General features: G+C 42.4%; 1 protein-coding gene, 1 non-coding gene and 1 pseudogene across 4 annotated transcripts in view; all 3 read right to left on the bottom strand.

The window, feature by feature from the left end:
• Window positions 1–4,735: 4,735 nt before the first annotated feature.
• LOC147340426 (uncharacterized) overlaps window positions 4,736–19,593 on the bottom strand; it is a 114,116-nt gene continuing 99,258 nt past the window's right edge. For both annotated transcript variants that reach the window (XR_015159563.1, XM_086389038.1), the window contains one exon: window positions 4,736–7,949. Coding sequence is in view for 1 of the 2 variants with exons in the window: in XM_086389038.1 (XP_086245164.1) it covers window positions 7,904–7,949 (46 nt within the window). In the remaining variant the exon portion in view is untranslated. The remainder of the gene's footprint in view (window positions 7,950–19,593) is intronic.
• LOC147340432 (U6 spliceosomal RNA) lies at window positions 6,303–6,409 on the bottom strand. The gene has a single exon (XR_015160029.1). It is a non-coding gene; the product is annotated as a U6 spliceosomal RNA (small nuclear RNA).
• LOC147340431 (single-stranded DNA-binding protein, mitochondrial pseudogene) lies at window positions 12,935–13,566 on the bottom strand (annotated as a pseudogene). Its single transcript, XR_015159559.1, has one exon. The product of XR_015159559.1 is annotated as a single-stranded DNA-binding protein, mitochondrial pseudogene (transcript).

The raw sequence follows: 19,593 nt of genomic DNA, 5'->3' as shown, positions 1-19,593 counted from the left end.
TTGGTTGTCTCTTTTTATGATGTCACCAGGCATTGATGAGCAGTGACTGGATCCATTTATTTACAAGAGGGTGAAAAAGTAGAATATTTTGATTCTCTTATTCTTTCATTTATTAGCCCAAATATATTTATAAAAGGATCTCCCCCCCCAACTCTTTGCTTGTATAAGAAAAACAGGATCAATACTTGATACTTGATTCTTTCCCTGTATTTATCAGTTTCCAACATAAAGAGCTGTTTTCCAAGACTTCCCTGGTGGTCCAGGGATTAAGACTCCCTGCAGGAGTCCACAGGGACTGCAGGTTCCTGCAGGGACCACAGGTTCCCCTGGTGGAAAAACGTATCCCACTGGCCACATGATGCAGGGGAAAAAAGAAAACAAAAAAACCCAGGTTTATATTTCATGTATTTCAAACCATTGCAACCTTGTTGATGCTCAAATTGTCCCATCGACAAATCCCTGGGATTATCTTCAATTTGGCTTCTGAGTCAGTCACTCGTGACTTCTGGATTTTCTGTTCCACCAAAGCGTTCCTTTCTTTCTGGTATTGTAGAAAGATTGAGGGTAAGAGGAGAAGGGAGCAACAAAGGATGAGATGATTGGATGGCATTATCCACACAATGGACATGAGTTTGAGCAGACTCCAGGAGATAGTGAAGGACAGGGGAACCTGGTGTGTCGCAATCCATGGGATTGCAAAGAGTCAGACACAACTGAGCAACTGAACAACAGCCTCCTTTTGTTTGCTCACATGGCTTGAGGCTTTGTTACATTTTCCTCTTGGTGGCAATGTTGCTCCAGAAATGCCAAGAAGCCCTTAATTCCTCACCCCCACCCCCATCTACACTGCCTCTTCACCCGCCTTTCGCGTCTGAAAAAAACGCAGCAGAGCCCTTTGGCGATTGGGAAGGAAGCTGCTTGCTGCCGTGTTTGCGGGAAACCCACTCACTGCGGCAGTACTGCCCATCTTTCTCCTTTGATGAATCTGAAATAAATCTGAAGTCTAAGCTGCAAATCTGACATCTTCTAGAATTCCATTTCTACTCGACCTGCTGCTGCTGCTGCTGCTGCTGCTAAGTCGCTTCAGTCGTGTCGGACTCTGTGCGACCCCATAGATGGCAGCCCACCAGGTTCCCCCATCCCTGGGATTCTCCAGGCAAGAACACTGGAGTGGGTTGCCATTTCCTTCTCCAATGCATGAAAGTGAAAAGTGAAAGTGAAGTCGTTCAGTCGTGTCCGACCCTCAGCGACCCCATGGGCTGCAGCCCACCAGGCTCCTCCGTCCATGGGATTTTCCAAGCAAGAGTACTGGAGTGGGGTGCCATTGCCTTCTCTGCTCTGGCCCATAGGACAGTAGCAAATGTGATGAAAACAGAGGCTTGAGGTGTGCTTACATATGCTGTTCTTGGGAACCCTAAACCCAGGCTAGCCTACCAGAATGGAGGTGAGCCAGGTCAGCAGAGGCCTCTCTTATACCTACCAGCCTGCCAACTGCTACATGTGTGAGCGACACCATCTGGTACCCTCCAACACCAACTGAGTTGGCCTACCTACACCAGAACAACCACCCAGCTGACCCACAGAATCTTGGGAAGTAATTTAATGTTTACTGTTTTAAGTCACTACGTTTTGGGGCTGTTTCTTATGCAGCAGAAGTCAACTAATATGCAATTCTTAAAATGATTTCTAAATACTAACATAAAAATGGAAAAAGATATTTTTAACAAACCCCTTGTCACTGTGCAAGCATATTCAAAAGTATCTTTGAGTAGAGCTTCTTTTCTTTTGGCTGTACCTTGCAGCCTGTGGGATCTTACTTTCCTAACCAGGAATTGAACCCACATCGTTTTCACTGGAAGTGTGGAGTCTTAACCACTGGACCACCAGGGAAGTCACTAAGCATTTCATTCAGTTCAGTTCAGTCGCTCAGTCGTGTCCGACTCTTTGTGACCCCATGAATCGCAGCGTGCCAGCCCTCCCTGTCCATCACCAACTCCCGGAGTTCACTGAGACTCACATCCATCGAGTCAGTGATGCCATCCAGCCATCTTATCCTCTGTCGTCCCCTTCTCCTCCTGTCCCCAATCCCTCCCAGCATCAGAGTCTTTTCCAATGAGTCAACACTTCGCATGAGGTGGCCAAAGTACTGGAGTTTCAGCTTTAGCATCATTCCTTCCAAAGAACACCCAGGACTGATCTCCTTTAGGATGGACTGGTTGGACCTCCTTGCAGTCCAAGGGACTCTCGAGAGTTTTCTCCAACACCACAGTTCAAAAGCATCAATTCTTTAGTGTCAGGAATAAGGTGAAGATGTCTGCTCTTGCCATCTCCATTTAACACTGTAGTGGAGATTCTAGCTAGTACAATCAACAACAACACCAAGTAAAGCTATCTTCATTCATAAACAATATGGTCCTATATGTAGAAAATAGTATCCTAAGAAATCCTTTTAAAAATAACTGCTAGAGGACTTCCCTGGTGGCCCAGCGGTTAAGAATCCACCTGCCAATGCAGGGGGCACCGATTCAATCCCTGCTCTGGGAAGATTCCACACGCTGCAGGACAACTAAGCCCATGCACTGCAACAGTGTATTAAAAAGCAGAGACATTACTTTGCCAACAAAGGTCCTTCTAGTCAAAGCTGTGGTTTTTTCCAGTAGTCATGTATGGATGTGAGAGTTGGACTATAAAGAAAGCCGAGTGCCAAAGAATTGATGCTTTTGAACTGTGTTGTTGAAGAAGACTCTTGAGAGTCTCAAGGAGCTCAACCCTGTGCTCTGTGACAACCTAGAAGGGTGAGATGGGGTGGGGATTGGGAGGGAGGTTCAAGAGGGAGGGGACATCTGTATACTTACGAATGATTCATGTAGTTGTATGGCAGAAACCAACACAACATTGTAAAGCAATTATCTTCCAATTAAATATAAATTTAAAAAATAAAAAATAATACCCATTAAAATGAAAAAAATTAATTACAGAAATATTTAGCAAGAAGAGTAAAAAGCTTACTACCTAAAATTTCTATTGCCCCAGAATAACCACTGTTGAAGACTTGATATATACTCTTCCAGTGTATTTCCAATGAATATTATAAAATAAAAATAAACTTTTCTCAAAAAAAAGACAAACCATAGACTGGAAGAAAATATTTTCAAATCACAAGTCTAATAAAGGACTTATATCTGAAAAATACAAAGAACTCTTCAAACTTAGTAAGAAGACAGGCCAATTTAAAAATTGGCAAAGGATTTGAGTACACATTTCACCAAAGAAGGTATAGAAATGGCTAAGAAGCAAATGAAAATGTAGATACTCAGCATCATTAGTCATTAAGGAAATGAAATGCAAATTAAAACCCCAATAAGATGTCACTACATTCCAAATGGCTATTGAATGGCTATTACCAAAAAGGCAGATCCAAGTGTTGACACAAATGTGGAGAAACTAGAACCCTCATGTGTGGCTGATGGGAATTTTAAATAGTACAGTCATTTGTAAAGGAGTTTGACAGGTTTCTTGAAAATTTATCAATAAACTAATCATGTTGTTGTTGTGCTTAGTGACTCTGTCATGTCCGACTCTTTGCAATCCCATGGACTGTAGCCCACAAGGCTCCTCTGTCCATGGGGATTCTCCAGGCAACAGTACTGGAGTGGGTTGCCATGTCCTTCTCCAGGGGAACTTCCCAACTCAGGAATCGAACCAGGGTCTCTTGCATTCCAGGCAGATTCTTTACCAGCTGAGCTACTCTCATACAACCCAGCAATTTCGCTCCTAGGAATCTACTCAAGAGAATAAAAATATGTTCACACAAAGACTTGTATGTTAATATTTTTTAACTTTTTTTTTTTTTTTTTTTACTATTTATTTATTTTGTTGCTTGGAGTCTTAGTTTTATTGCTGCTCAAGGACTCTCTAGTCATGGCAAACAGCCCTATGGCACTCAGAATCTTCTTGGACCAGGGTTCAAACTTGTGTCCCTGTATTGGCAGGCAGATTCTTTACCACTGGACCACCCAGGAAGTCCATTATTTATAGCAGCATTATTCATACATACACTTTTGAACTGTGGTGTTGGAGAGGATTCTTGAGAGTCCCTAAAGGAAATCAGTCCTGAATATTCATTGGAAGGACTGATGCTGAAGCTGAAACTCCAATACTTTGGCCATCCGATGCAAAGAACTGACTCATTGGAAAAGACCCTGATGCTGGGAAAGATTGAAGGCAGGAGGAAAAAGGGACGACGGAGGATAAAATGGCTGGATGGCATCACTGACTCGATGAACATGAGTTTGAGCACGCTCTGGGAGTTGGTGATGGACAGGGAAGCCTGGCATGCTGCAGTCCATGGGGTCGCAGAATCAGACACAACTGAGTAACTGAACTGAACTGAACTGATTCATAATAATGAAAGTCTAGGAAGTATCCATATGTCCAATACTGGTGAATGGATAAACAAAACATGGTATATCCAAGCAATGGATTACTGTCAGCAATAAAAAGGAACACAATACTGATACATACTACAACATTGATGAACCTCAAAAGTCTTATACAGAGTGAAGGGAGCCAGACAGAAAGGCCTACACATTGTAAGATTCCATTTATGTGAAATGTCCAGAAAAAGTATCCACAGGGACTTGCCTAGGGCTGGGCATCAGGAGTGGAAAGTGACTACAGGTGGGCTTGAGGGAAATTTTAGATTTGATGAAAAACTTCTGAAACTGGTTCGTGATGATAGTTGTATGATTCTGTCAATTTATTTAAAAATCATTGAATTGTATACTTACAATAGGTGAATTTTATGATATATAAATTATACCTTGATGAAGCTATAAAATACATGTACAGACTCAGGAGAGACAGACGGGCTTTATTATCTTGCCCTGGCAGCCATAGCAACACCAACCACAGTGTGTGCTTGGAAGATAAACCAGATGAGAAACCAGGGCCGAGGGCATAGTGCAGCCACCACAGTTCTCTTGACCAAAACTGGTGACTTCCTCAAGGACCTGCTATTAGCATTGTGAGATGCTCTTCTAGGGTTCTTCACAAAAAAATATTTCATTTTCTTGACTTGAAATCAGACTTTTCCAGGCCATGGTTTCTGCGCTCTCGTTTCCCTCCAAATCATCACCAATAACTAGTAAGGTGCTGCTGCTGCTGCTGCTGCTAAGTCGCTTCAGTCGTATCCGACTCTGTGCAACCACATAGATGGCAGCCCACCAGGCTCCCCCATCCCTGAGATTCTCTAGGCAAGAACACTGGAGTGGGTTGCCATTTCCTTCTCCAATGCATGAAAGTGAAAAGTGAAAGTGAAGTCGTTCAGTCGTGTCTGACTCTTAGCGACCCCATGGACTGCAGCCCACCAGGCTCCTCCGTCCATGGCATTTTCCAGGCAAGAGTACTGGAATGGGGTGCCATCGCTTTCTCTGATAGGAGGTGCAGCCGCAGCAATTTCTTAAACAAGAAGGGCATCAAACCTGGACTGGCATCTCGTTTCATACATGATATTTTACATGTTTCAATGCCATTTTCCCAAATCTTCCCACCCTCTCCCTCTGGATGGTATGGGGAGGGAGGAGGGAGGAGGGTTCAAGATGGGGAACACATGTATACCTGTGGTGGATTCATTTTGATATTTGGCAAAACTAATACAATTATGTAAAGTTTAAAAATAAAATAAAATAAAAATAAATAAATAAATAAATAAAAAATAAATAAACAAGAAGGGATCACAGGTGCTGTTGGGCCTTACTACTATCCAGAAGACCTTTTGTTTGCCTTTGGGAAGAAATTCCCATTTCCCTCAAAAGATCTTCCAAAGTTTTATGACTACCCCCCAGGCTTATTTCCTTTATCTTTCTAGCAGATGATCTGGTACTCCAAGATCTGGAAAAATGGAATTTTCTTTACTTTTCTTCTCTCCTTCCTGCTCAGTCTTTGACATCTTTACCCCCATTCTCGCTTCCTTCTCTGGATTTCTGGAACTCCGGAGGATGACATGGCTAGATTCTGAGATTAGGTCATTTCTCCTTTTGTTTCTAATGTGAAAATTTTTTCTTTTTTCACAAAAAGATGGCAAGAATAGTTCGAAGTTGAGGCTCTGTTAGATTGCTAAGGTTCTAAAACCTTAGCAATTTTTTTGGTAAAAAAATTTTTTGTGTGAATATATCTTGTAGGATTTTATTTAGGCCAAGTTCTTAGTACACAGCAACAATAAATTCCAAATACAATTTCAAAATTAAAGAACGAGTGTTCCCCCATCTCATCCAGAGGTGGTTTAATGGCACATACAAAAAAAAAATATGGACTGCTTCATGAATTTGCATGTAATTCTTGAGCAGGGGCCATGCTAATCTTCTCTGCATTATTCCAGTTTTAGTATATGTGCTGCCAAAGCGAGCACTAACTTGGTAAATTGAAAGCTGGCCAACCTCTTCCCCTGTCACATGTGTACATACATGGCCATACCTGTTTTGGGGGGAGGGGAGGAGGAGATTCATTAGTCCATCAAAAATTTGACTAGAGTCCATGTTATATATTTAAATTATACTTTAAAATGTACATAAAATTTATCATAAATAAATTATAACATTTATTTTAAAAAGTCACCAATAGTCTCCATATTGTGTCTAAAAAATGGCAAACTTTGCAGAAGGCTGGATTCTGCTAAAAGACCAATAGGAAAAATAGTAATAATAGCTGAAAGTTTGGTTTTGTGCCATTGCTTAAATGAAATGACAAGAGGCAATCTTGGAAGAGTGAAGTGAAGAAGAAATGGGAAAAGAAGAAGAAATTGGGCCAGGAGGTACCCAGCGCCCTACCAAAGTGTCCTGGGGGCAGCAGCAACCTCCCTCCCAGGACTGAGGGGACTCCTAAGAAAGTAGAATTTATGTGTTCAATTTGTTTTCAGGTACTAGCCCAGGGTTATCCTTCTCCTGTGTCCCCACATAGAAAAAGGAACAATAATTCTGGATACAGAGGAATCAGAGCCAGGGGCAGCTACCAAGACATTATTTAGGTAGCAGCTGCCAAGAAGTAAATAACATGTAATATAAAAGTAAAAAAAAAAAAAAGATGATGATGATGACAGAAAAAACACAATGTAGGAAAACCTGGACTCTTGCCTAAGGGGGCCTTGTTTAGTAAACTACATGGGATTTCACCTCAACTGCTTCCATTAAATTTTGTTTTCTGATGGCCTCGTTCCTTGCTTTCTACCCTTTCTTCACCTTGTTTTCAAAATATATGTGTCTCTGGTCATAATATGTTAAAGGGAAATAACCTTGTACCTGTATCGGTTCACCTTGGTTCTGTCCTGTATCTTGTACCCCTGGGCCCTTTTCTCAATGAGAAATTTCTGGAGAAGAGAGGCCAGGCCTGTTTCATTATCCTTCTGCATTGCCTGGAAAACTGGCATGTGCAAAAAGGTATTTAATAAATATTTTGAAAAGCAACTTCTAATCTCTTCAGAATCATTGAAGAACTGAGAGGTTGAATGAAGTGTCTGATGAAGGCCTGAAATGGATGCTATTTCTACTGTGAAGATATCAAACAAAGGTTCAATGGTGAGTAAAGGAATTAATCAAAAGGATAAATCTTCAGCAAGGTCCCAATTCGGTTTCCCCTTGAATTCCAATCAAACACTGACTTTGGTTATTCATTTTCCCAGAAAGTGGCAGCAGGAATCTCTTCTTAAGCCCAGGCATTGCCAAGAGGCACCTATTAGGAGGTCACTCTGAAAAAGGTAATGACAGTCACCAATTACAGAGCTTCAGCCTTGGCTCAGAGGCGCTCATTTCTTCTCTCTTATCATAGTATGAAGGGCATAGGGCCTTGGCAAGCAGGAGGAGCAGTGAGACTTATCTGCAGCTGTCACACAAACCAGAAAGCCAGTGTCTTACCAGCAGGCTAGGGTCAGGTCTGGGGTAGTCTTCATGTCTCCTCTTTGCCCATACAAAGAACCAAAAGAGAAAAAAAAAAAGAAAAAATGTTGAATGACAAGAATTACTTGTGCCAAACAAATACCATCAAAGACAATTTAAGAATTGCTCATCTGTGTGGGAGATAAGGGCTTCCCAGGTGGTGCTGCTGCTGCGTCACTTCAGTCGTGTCTGACTCTGTACAACCCCATAGACGGCAGCCCACCAGGCTTCCCGTCCCTGGGATTCTCCAGGCAAGAACACTGGAGTGGGTTGCCATTTCCTTCTCCAATGCAGGAAAGTGAAAAGTGAAAGTGAAGTTGCTCAGTCGTGTCCGACTCTAGCGACCCCATGGACTGCAGCCTACCAGGCTCCTCTGTCCATGGGATTTTCTAGGCAAAAGTACTGGAGTGGCATGCCATTGCCTGGTAAAGAACCCACCTGCTGATGCAGGAGACTGAAGAGAAGTGGGTTTGATCCTTGGGTCAGGGAAGATCTCCTAGAGGAGGGCATGGCAACCCACTCCAGTATTCTTGCCTGGAGAATCCCATGAACAGAGGAGCCGGGTGGGCTACAGTCCATGGGGTTGCACAGAGTTGGACATGACTGAGCACACACACACCGTACAATAGATAATACATCACTCACAGGTAAGAGTGTATTTAGCCTATTCATCCACATCTGACTGTAAAGGTACATCTGACTATAAAGGCTTGATTGCCCAGTTCAGAATTTTTTAAAATATTTGTAAAAATTTTTATGTATTTGTGGCTGTGCAGGGTCTTTGTTGCTGTGAGGGCTTTTCTCTCATTTTGGAGAGTGGGGGCTACTCTAGTTGTGGTGTGTGGGCTTCTCATCGTGGTGGCTTCTCTTGTTGTGGAGCATGGGCTCTAGCGTGCATGGGCTTCAGTAGTTGGGACATGGGCTCGGTAGTTGCAGCTCCCAGGATGTAGAGTGTGGGTTCAATAGTTGTGGTGCATGGGCTTAGTTGCTCCATAACATGTGGCATCTTCCCAGACCAGGGATTGAACCTGTGTCTTCTACACTGGCAGGAAAACTTTTTACCACTGAGTCACCAGGAAAACCCCACCCCCTAAGTTCATACTTTATATTCATGTGATTGTTTTCATATTTGGACTGAAAAATGAACTTGGATGAACCAGACTTCTATTTGCCTCTTTGCCAATGACATCAGTTGATTTTCCTGCCTCAGCTGGCCTCTATCCACTCCACCTCTAGCTCAGAGGACACTGCGTTACCAATTATTGTTTTCTGGATTGTCTCTCTAACTAGCAGTAAAGCCACAAAGGCAGAACTCATTCACCTCTGGACATTTCCCCCTACCCTAGAGGGTTCAGCACTGGGCTTACTGTGGCTTATGGGAGATGATGGGGTTTTGTGGAAACATGGGGATTGGCCTGCTTGTGCATTTGTTTATTTACTCATCCCACAGCTATTTCTCTCTCTTTTTTTTTTTTCACATTTCTGTTTTTAAATTTTATTATTTTTTAAGACCAAAAACATTTTGTGTTGGGGTATAGCTGATTAACAATGTTATGATAGTTTTAGGTGAACAGGGAAGGGACTCAGCCATACACACACATGTATCCATTCTCTCCCAAGCCCCCTCCCATCCAGGTTGGCACATAACATTGAGCAGAGTTCTCTGTGCTATACAATAGGTCCTTGTTGGTCATCCATTTTAAATATGGCAATATACACATGACCTTCCCAAAGTCCTTAACTATCCCTTCCCCCTGGCAACCATGAGTTTGTTTTCCAAGTCCCTACAGCTATTTCTTGAACATCTCCTACATGCTTAAAACTGTAAAATCAAGCCACAAATCTCTTGGCCACTTAGGGATTACAGAGGAGGGATGATGGGGTAAGTCTGGGGGCCACGGGAGCCCACAGGAGAAGCTCAGAAACTGAACTCAGGGTGTCAAGGAAGGAAAGAGATGTTTCAGCTAAAATCCAAAGGATCAATAGGAGGTTGATAGACAAATGAGGTGAGGGGATAGGGGAACTGGGGACAACATTTTATAAGACACTGCTCAGCCTTATTTGCATTAGCTGTGTGACCTTTAGCAAACCGGTCCCCTAAATTCTCTGAATTTCAGTTTCCTCATTAGTAATATGTGGACAAAAGTAGCTACCTTGTGGGTTGGTTGTGAGGGTAAAATGAGAGAATGTATATAACATATGAGGCAGAACACTTTGAACAACATGTTCAAGAGACATCTTGGGGAGTAGAGATGTCTGAGTAATTCATCAGCTCAATCCCCTGTATTAAAGCGGGGACAGAGCTGTTATATGGGGGCAAAGACTCAGTCTGAGATCCAGTTCACTTTGGCTCTGCAAACTTGAGTCAACTAAGGGTGAACCAAGACGGCATTGAGTGTTCAGCTATTGGTGATGACTGACCAAACCAATAGATGGTAACTATAGTTGCAGGCCATCGGATGTCAAATAATTTTGTCTCAGAAATGACCAAAAGGGAAACTCATCCTGAAATTTCGAATTCATGGCTACAGGGACGCACTCCAGAAACCTCTACCATGAGACTTGGGAAAGTGAGGCTGATGGTGCTCTGGTTGGTTTAGTTACACCTCCCCTCACCGGCTGAAGATTCATGTTCTAATAAAAGGGCAGATTTGGTGTTTAAGGTCCTAAATTTCCCTGTGTGCAAGTGACCAGATCAGATCTACTCAAGCTGGGAAATGCTCAATTCAGTGCCTAAAATAGAATCAAGTTATTGAGATTCAGAAATCCCTCATTTTTGCTGAGTTAGCCGAGTTTAGGAAACATGTTAACTGGATTTTAGAACTTGCCTTCTTCTTTTTTGCCACACCACGTGGCATGTGGGATTTTAGTTCCCCGACCAGGGACTGAACCTGAGCCCCCTGCATTGGAAGCATGCAGTCTTAACCACTAGACCATCAGGGATGTCCCATTAACTGTATTTGAAAAGACACAATGCTGTAATGATGTTTTTAGAATGAGATAGTAGTTGCTAGGGGCTGGAGGGAGGGAAAGGGCCACTGAGAAAAATGGGGAGATGTTGGTCAAAGGGTACAAATGTCCAATTATGAGATGAATAAGTTCTAGAGATCTAATGTACAGTGGTGTGGTGGCTATAGTAACACTGTATTGTAATACTTGAAATTTACTAAGAGAGTAGATCTTAAATATTCTCACCACACACAGATACACACACACAGGGTAACTTCTATTAGGTGATGAGTGCGTTACCTAACTTGAGTGTGATATAAAATAGAGGCATAGATCAATGAAACAGAATAGCGAGCCTGGAAATAAACCCACACATATACACTCAATTAATTCATGACAAAGGAACTAAGAATATAAAATGGGGAAAGGACAGTCTCTTCAGTAAATGGTGTTGGGAAAACTGGATATCTACAAGTAAAAGATGAAACTAGACCAATATCTTACACTACACACAAAAATTAACTCAAATGGATTGAAGACATGTAAGGCCTGAAACCATAAAACTCCTAGAAGAAAACAAAGGTAGTAAGTCCTTGACATCAGTCTTGGAAATGATTTTTTGGATCTGACTCCAAAAGCAAAAATAAACAAGTGGGACTACATCAAACTAAAAAGCTTCTGCACAATAAAGGAAACCATTGACAAAATGAAAAAGTCAGCCTATGGAATGGGAGAAAATATTTGCAAAGTACATATCTGATAAAGGGTTAATACCCAAATATATAAATAATTTATACAACTCAATAGCAAAACACCAAACAATCCAATTTAAAAATGGGAAGAGGATCTGAATAGACGTTTTTCTAAAGAAGAGATACAGATGGCCAACAGGTTCATGAAAGGATGCTCAACGTCACTAATCATCAGGGAAATGCAAATCAAAGCCATAATGAGATACTACCTCACTCACATCTGTCAGAATGCTTATCATCAAAAAAAAAAAAAAACAAGAAATAGGGACTTCCCTGGCAGTCCAGTAGTTAAGACTCTGCCCTTCCACTGCAGGGGGTGGAAGGGAACTAAGATCCCTTCCCTTCCCTGATCAGGGAACTAAGATCCCACCAAAAAAAAAAAAAAATTAAAGACAAGAAAGAAAAGTGTTGGTGAGGATGTAGAAAAAAGGGAACTGTCGTGCTCTGTTGGTGGGAATGTAAATTGGTGCAGCCACTATGGAAAATCATATAGAAGTTTCTCAAAAAAATAGAACCAGTAATTCCTAAATGAGAACACTGATTTGAAAAGATATATACGTGCCTCTATTAACTGCAGCATTATTTGCAATAGCCAAGACATGGAAACAGTCTAGGTGTCTATTGATGGATGAATGGATACAGAAGATGTGGTAAATATATATACACAATGGACTACTACTCAGCCATGAAGAATGAAATCTTGCTATTTGCAACAACATGGATGGACCGTAAGGGTATTATGCTAAGTTAAAAAAGTCAGACAGAGAAAGACAAATACTATATGACTTCCCATATATGTGGAGTCTGAAAAACAAAATGAACAAACTAAACCAGACTAAACTCACAGATACAGAGAATAGATAAGTGGTTGCCAGAGGGACTGGAGGTTGGAGGGTGGACGAAGGAGGCCAAGAGGTATAAACTTCGGTTATAAAATAAATAAGTCATGGGGATATAACGTACAGCATGGTGACTTATCAATAATATTGTATTGCATGTTTGAGAGTTGCTAAAAGTAAATCTTAGAAGTTCTCATCCCAAGAAAAAGCATTTCATAATTTTATATGGTGACAGATGGTAACTAGATTTATTGTGGTGATTATTTTTCAATGTATACAAATATCCAATCATTATATTGTATGCCTGAAAATAATATGTTATATGTCAATTATATCTTAATAAAAATGTTTCTTGAATAAATGAATTCTGATTGGACAGATCTAATACAGTCTATAAATTTTACAGGTGTTCCTCTCCTGCCTAAGATGGAATCTCAAACTCTTGTGTGAAATCCTCATTGAATTCTTTCTTTCTTTTTTTTTTTTTTACAACTAAGAGTTTTTTAATTCTTGTCATTAGAAACTATAAACACTAGCATGATTTGGAAATGAGACTGTACCAAACACCAGCCAGAGAAGAATCATCCAGTCTACGGCTTCTCTTTCATGGTCACTCAGAAATATAATATTATCAGCTATAATTGTTGTTGCTTGTCATCTGACATTATTTTTATCCGTATATTCACCATAGTCTACTTTCCCTTCCACATAAATTCGAGACCCCTTTTTCACATACTGATACGCCACATCTCTGAGGCCTGGTTGGAACACTGAAATTCTATGCCATGTTGTCTTCTGACTGACATCACCCATTTGGTAGGTTTCGTTTTCCCCTGATCGCCACATCTCATTTGTTGCTAGGGAAAATATCGTGACTGGGTTTTTTCCTTCTACCTGTCTCATGACAGGGTCCTGACCTACTCGACCAAGTAACTGCACGCGATTCAGAGATCTTTCGAGAACCAAACTGCTAGCTACTTCAGACTCATGCCCTACAAACTGACGAAGTACCTGTACTACAGGTCTTCAAAACATGGCTTCTACTCTCTCTTCTTCCAATCTAATCTTTAGTCTTTTCCTGAGACTCTGGTCCGCACAGCCTCCTGAATTATTTTAAAAGAATAATTTGGTATCGAGGATGGGGTGTCCAATCACTTTGATCAGTCCACAAAATTAGGCTTGAGGCCCCTGACCAATCTATGGTTCTACATTCACACAAATATACACACATCTATCTGTGTGAGTGTGCCTGTAAAGTATATACACACACACGTTTGTCTGAGAAGAGCCATATAAAGATCTCATAGCATTAGCTGAGTTTCTGGAGGTTTCTTATCCTTGTGGTTCAGCTTTTCCTCTGTCAAGTGGAAATGTGTTTCAGTTTCCTATTTCAGTGAAGGTTTTACAAGGATTACTATGATATCACTTTCCCAAATGAAAAATGTCACTTGACCACAGGGAATAAATTTGAGGAATCTAAAGCCTGGAAGCTGAGAGTTTATATCTCAAGACAGTATTGTTAGCATGTAAGCCTTTATGTTGATCAAAAACACACCTATTCACTGCTTAATCAAAATATGACATGGAAAATGCTAGCCTGAAATTCAGTGCTCATTTGGGCAGAGAGATAAAAGACCTTTTAAATAACATTCATTAGAGAATGTTTTTGAAAGTTCAGCAGAAGTCATACGAAGGGATTTCCTCTCACACAATGCCCACAAATTACTGATGGAGATTAACAATATGGATTTGGTTTAAAATCAAGTGAAAAATCTGACTACTCTTGGCAGTGGAAAGAATTCTGTAATAGCTTGGGCAAATATCTTAAAATACCCAGGAAATTTTTTGTGCATTTTTCATCACAACTGATTGTGGTTTTTTGTTTTGTTTTTGGCCATGCTGCACAGCTTGTGGTATCTCAGTTCCCTGACCAGGGGTTGAACCCAGGCCCTATCAGTGAAAGCCCAGAATCCTAACCACAGGCACCAGGGAACTCCCTATTTGTGTGTTTTAAAATAATAATGAGTGACTATAATAATAAACAGTAAGTTGTTTGAGAGTTGTAGGATTATAAAGCGATTTTCTGTTAAAAACTTAATAAATGCATGATTGATTTTCATCATGAACCAAAATATTAAAAGATTATATACTTCAGTAATATGTAAAATGATCTTGATAATCAAAAACATTAAGAGACAGGGGTAGTGATAGACTATTGACTTTGGATCTGGGGAAAGCTCCCAGTCATGAGCCTGGAGTGTCTTCTCTGCCTGTGTGTGGGAGCTCCCTGGCCTAGGGACAAGAACTGGTCCTTTGGCTGCCCAAACAGAATTTGCCCTTTAGGAATATCGTCGGGTTCACTCAGCCCTAGCCAGGGAGAGAAGAATGCTGTGTCAGCTTGGTTACTAATTCAAAGCAAAGGACTGTAAAACATAGCAGCTTTGAATTACAACAGTGTATTTGCTCACAATCCTGTAGGTAGGCGATTTGAGCTGGGAATGGCTGGTGGTTCCACTCTTGGACTTTCCTCTGCTCAACCATGTTGCCGCAGTGAACTGGAGGATAGGCTGGGCTGGAAGTTTCAATGGCCTTGATCACATGTCTGGCGTTGGTGCCAGCTGTCAGCAGGGGTGCTTTGGGTCTCTGTCCACTCCCTCTTATTCTCCAGACCAGCTTCCTCACATGGAGGGCTCAGTGCAGCATTGCACTGGGGCCCAGACAGATGCTGCAAGGTCACTTGAGGCCTAGGCTCTAGATTTCATGTGATGGCAGTTCTGTTGCATGCTGTTGGCCAAAGCACAGGCTCAAGGGGTGAGGAAATAGACTCTGCCTCTGGGTGGGGAGGTGCAAAGTCCCATTGCCAGAGGACATAACAACAGACAAGGGAGGAATGTTGGCAGCCATCTGTATTTATCTGCTTGGGCTATCATAATGGAGTACCATGGACTAGTTGGCTTAAACAGCAGAAATGTATTTTCTCAGTTTTGGAGGTTTGAAGTCCAAGATTAAGATGTTGGCAGGTTTGGTTCCTGAGGCCTCTCTCCTTGAAAGGCTGCCTCCTTTAACGATGGCTGCCTCTTTACCGTTCCCTCACGTGGCCTATTCTCCGTGTACATGCATCTCTAGTGTCTCTCCCTCTTCTTATAAAAACACCAGTTCTATTGGATTAGGGTTCCATTCCCGGAGAATGCAATGGCACCCCACTCCAGTACTCTTGCCTGGAAAATCCCATGGATGGAGGAGCCTGGTAGGAGGCAGTCCATGGGGTCACTGAGGGTCGGACACGATTGAGCGACTTCACTTTCACTTTTCAATTTCATGCACTGGAGAAGGAAATGGCAACCCACTCCAGTGTTCTTGCCTGGAGAATCCCAGGGACGGGGGAGCCTGGTGGGCTGCCGTCTCTGGGGTCACACAGAGTTGGACACGACTGAAGCGACTTAGCAGCAGCAAGATTACATTTAACCTTCAGTTCAGTTCAGTCACTCAGTCGTATCTGACTGTTTGCGACCCCATGAATCACAGCACGCCAGGCCTCCCTGTCCATCACAAACTCCTGGAGTTCACTCAAACTCACGTCCATCGAGTCCGTGATGCCATCCAGCAATCTCATCCTCTGCCGTCCCCTTCTCCTCCTGTCCCCAATCCCTCCCAGCATCAGAGTCTTTTCCAATGAGTCAACTCTTCGCAGGACGTGGCCAAAGTACTGGAGTTACAGCTTCAGCATCATTCCTTCCAAAGAAATCCCAGGGCTGATCTCCTTTAGAATGGACTGGTTGGATCTCCTTGCAGTCCAAGGGACTCTCAAGAGTCCCAACACCACAGTTCAAAAGCATCAATTCTTCGGCGCTCAGCCTTCTTCACAGTCCAACTCTCACATCCATACATGACCACAGGAAAAACCATAGCCTTGACTAGACGGACCTTTGTTAGCAAAGTAACGTCTCTGCTTTTCAACATGCTATCTATGTTGGTCATAACTTTCCTTCCAAGGAGTAAGCTTCTTTTATTTTTTTATTTTTTTTTTTCTTTCTTTTTTTTTTTTTTCTGGCAGGGCCGGCGCGCGGGGGGCCCTGCGCGAGCGCGGAAAGCGGGCGGCCCCCCAGCTGCAGCAGCGGGCCCACGGCGGAGGCCACTCTCCTTAGGAGGGCGGTGGCCATGTCGTGGCTGGACCTGGAAAGACCGCGCCCAGCTCGACTGTGTTGCTTCTTTTAATTTCATGGCTGCAGTCACCATCTGCAGTGATTTTGGAGCCCTAAAAAATAAAGTCTGACACTGTTTCCCCATCTATTTCCCATGAAGCGATGGGACCAGATGCCATGATCTTAGTTTTCTGAATGTTGAGCTTTAAGCCAACTTTTTCACTCTCCTCTTTCACTTTCATCAAGAGGCTTTTGAGTTCCTCTTCACTTTCTGCCATAAGGGTGGTGTCATCTGCATATCTGAGGTTATTGATATTTCTCCTGGCGATCTTGATTCCAGCTTGTGCTTCTTCCAGTGTTTCTCATGATGTACTCTGCATATAAGTTAATAAGCAGAGTGACAATATACAGCCTTAACGTACTCCTGCTCCTATTTGGAACCAGTCTGTTGTTCCATATCCAGTTCTAACTGTTGCTTCCTGACCTGCATACACATTTCTCAAGAGGCAGGTCAGGTGGTCTGGTATTCCCATCTCTTAATTACCTTCTTAAAGGCCCCATCTCCAAATACAGTCACACTAGGGGAAATCAGTCCTGAATATTCATTGGAAGGACTGATGTTGAAGCTGAAGGTCCAATACTTTGGTCACCTGATGGGAAGAACTGACTCATTGGAAAAGACCCTGATGCTGGGAAAGATTGAAGGTGGGAGAAGAAGGGGATGACAGAGGGTGAGATGGTTGGATGGCGTCACCGACTTGATGGACATGAGTTTGAGCAAGCTCTGGGAGTTGGTGATGGATAGGGAAGCCTGGTGTTCTGCAGTCCATGGGGCTTGCAAAGATTGGACACGACTGAGTGGCTGAAGTGAACTGAGAGGTTAGGACTTCAATATATGAATTTTGAAGAGTCACAATTGGGTCCATAACATCATCTTTGCAAACAGTCTACCCAATGCATTGAGTTACAAACCAATTACAAGATATTTTACTCCAATTATCTATTTTTTTTTCCTTCAAATCATTTTAATATGGCAGTAATTCAAAGTAGGAAAAAAGATTCAAACATCTTCCTCTTAAAGGGGATGCTTCCTTGACTGCCTCACAACAAGCATGACCAGAGGCAAAGATGAGACCAGATTCAAGGAGCAAGGGTCATAGGAAGGCTTCAAGGCTCAAGATTGAAGAGCTTGGTTTCAGAAAGTCTCTTTAGGGCTAGCAGGCAGTAGAAGAGACATGAAATTTCAAGAGATCCTTAGAGGATAGGATGCAGTTGCTGGATCCTGACACCTTGAATGCTCAAACTACTGCACAATTGCACTCATCTCACATGCTAGTAAAGTGATGCTCAAAATTCTCCAAGCCAGGCTTCAGCAATACATGAACCATGAACTTCCTGATATTCAAGCTGGTTTTAGAAAAGGCAGAGGAACCAGAGATCAAATAGCAAACATCCGCTGGATCATGGAAAAAGCAAGAGAGTTCCAGAAAAACATCTATTTCTGCTTTATTGACTATGCCAAAGCCTTTGACTGTGTGGATCACAATAAACTGTGGAAAATTCTGAAAGAGATGGGAGTACCAGACCACCTGATCTGCCTCTTGAGAAATCTGTATGCAGGTCAGGAAGCAACAGTTAGAACTGGACATGGAACAACACACTGGTTCCAAATAGGAAAAGGATTTCGTCAAGGCTGTATATTGTCACCCTGTTTATTTAACTTATATGCAGAGTACATCATGAGAAATGCTGGACTGGAAGAAACACAAGCTGGAATCAAGATTGCTGGGAGAAATAGCAATAACCTCAGATATGCAGATGACACCACCCTTATGGAAGAAAGTGAAGAGGAACTAAAAAGCCTCTTGATGAAGGTGAAAGAGGAGAGTGAAAAAGTTGGCTTAAAGCTCAACATTCAGAAAACTAAGATCATGGCATCCAGTCCCATCACTTCATGGGAAATAGATGGGGAAACAGTGGAAACAGTGTCAGACTTTATTTTTGGGGGGCTCAAAAATCACTGCAGATAGTGATTGCAGCCATGAAATTAAAAGATGCTTACTCCTTGGAAGGAAAGTTATGACCAACCTAGATAGCATATTCAAAAGCAGAGACGTTACTTTGCTAACAAAGGTCCGTCTAGTCAAGGCTATGGTTTTTCCTGTGGTCGTGTATGGATGTGAGAGTTGGACTGTGAAGAAGGCTGAGCACCAAAGAATTGATGCTTTTGAACTGTGGTGTTGGAGAAGACTCTTGAGAGTCCCTTGGACTGCAAGGAGATCCAACCAGTCCATTCTGAAGGAGATCAGCCCTGGGATTTCTTCAGAGGGAATGATGCTGAAGCTGTAACTCCAGTACTTTGGCCACGTCCTGCGAAGAGTTGACTCATTGGAAAAGACTCTGATGCTGGGAGGGATTGGGGGCAGGAGGAGAAGGGGACGGCAGAGGATGAGATGGCTTGATGGCATCACTGACTCGATGGACTTGAGTCTGAGTGAACTCCGGGAGTTTGTGATGGACAGGGAGGCCTGGCATGCTGTGATTCATGGGGTCACAAAGAGTTGGACACGACTGAGCAACTGAACTGAACTGACACCTTGAAGCATTTGTTGATCATGATTCTGTGTCAAGAGTATTTGTTGTCTGGGAAAAGCTGAGCTGAGGGGGCTGAGCAGATCTGTTGTCCCACAGGGTCAAGATTTATCAGTTTGTAGACCCAGTCTCCCTGCTCATTGAAGTAATATTGGAGACACATGACTACCCCAAAGCATGAGCTTCCAATTTCACCCATAGCTGCCTCTAACTCTCCATTTACTTGTTTTGTTTCCTGACATGGTTTATTCCTTTTGGGAGAATAAATTTTGGGATGAGGCTCAGATGTTGTCTGGCCACTAATTGCACTGTAGCCTAGCATCTCTTTTTACTCTTTGTGAAATCTAAACCGCTAGGACTTTCAGGGAGGCTTCCCTTGGGGACCTTCCTT

Source organism: Bos grunniens, chromosome X (genome assembly GCF_055505025.1).
Source record: "Bos grunniens cultivar Pamir isolate PY7600 chromosome X, Bosgru_T2T1.0, whole genome shotgun sequence".
NCBI lineage: Eukaryota > Metazoa > Chordata > Mammalia > Artiodactyla > Bovidae > Bos > Bos grunniens.
Note: the sequence above shows the minus strand (reverse complement) of the source record. Positions and strands in the feature narration are given on the sequence as shown.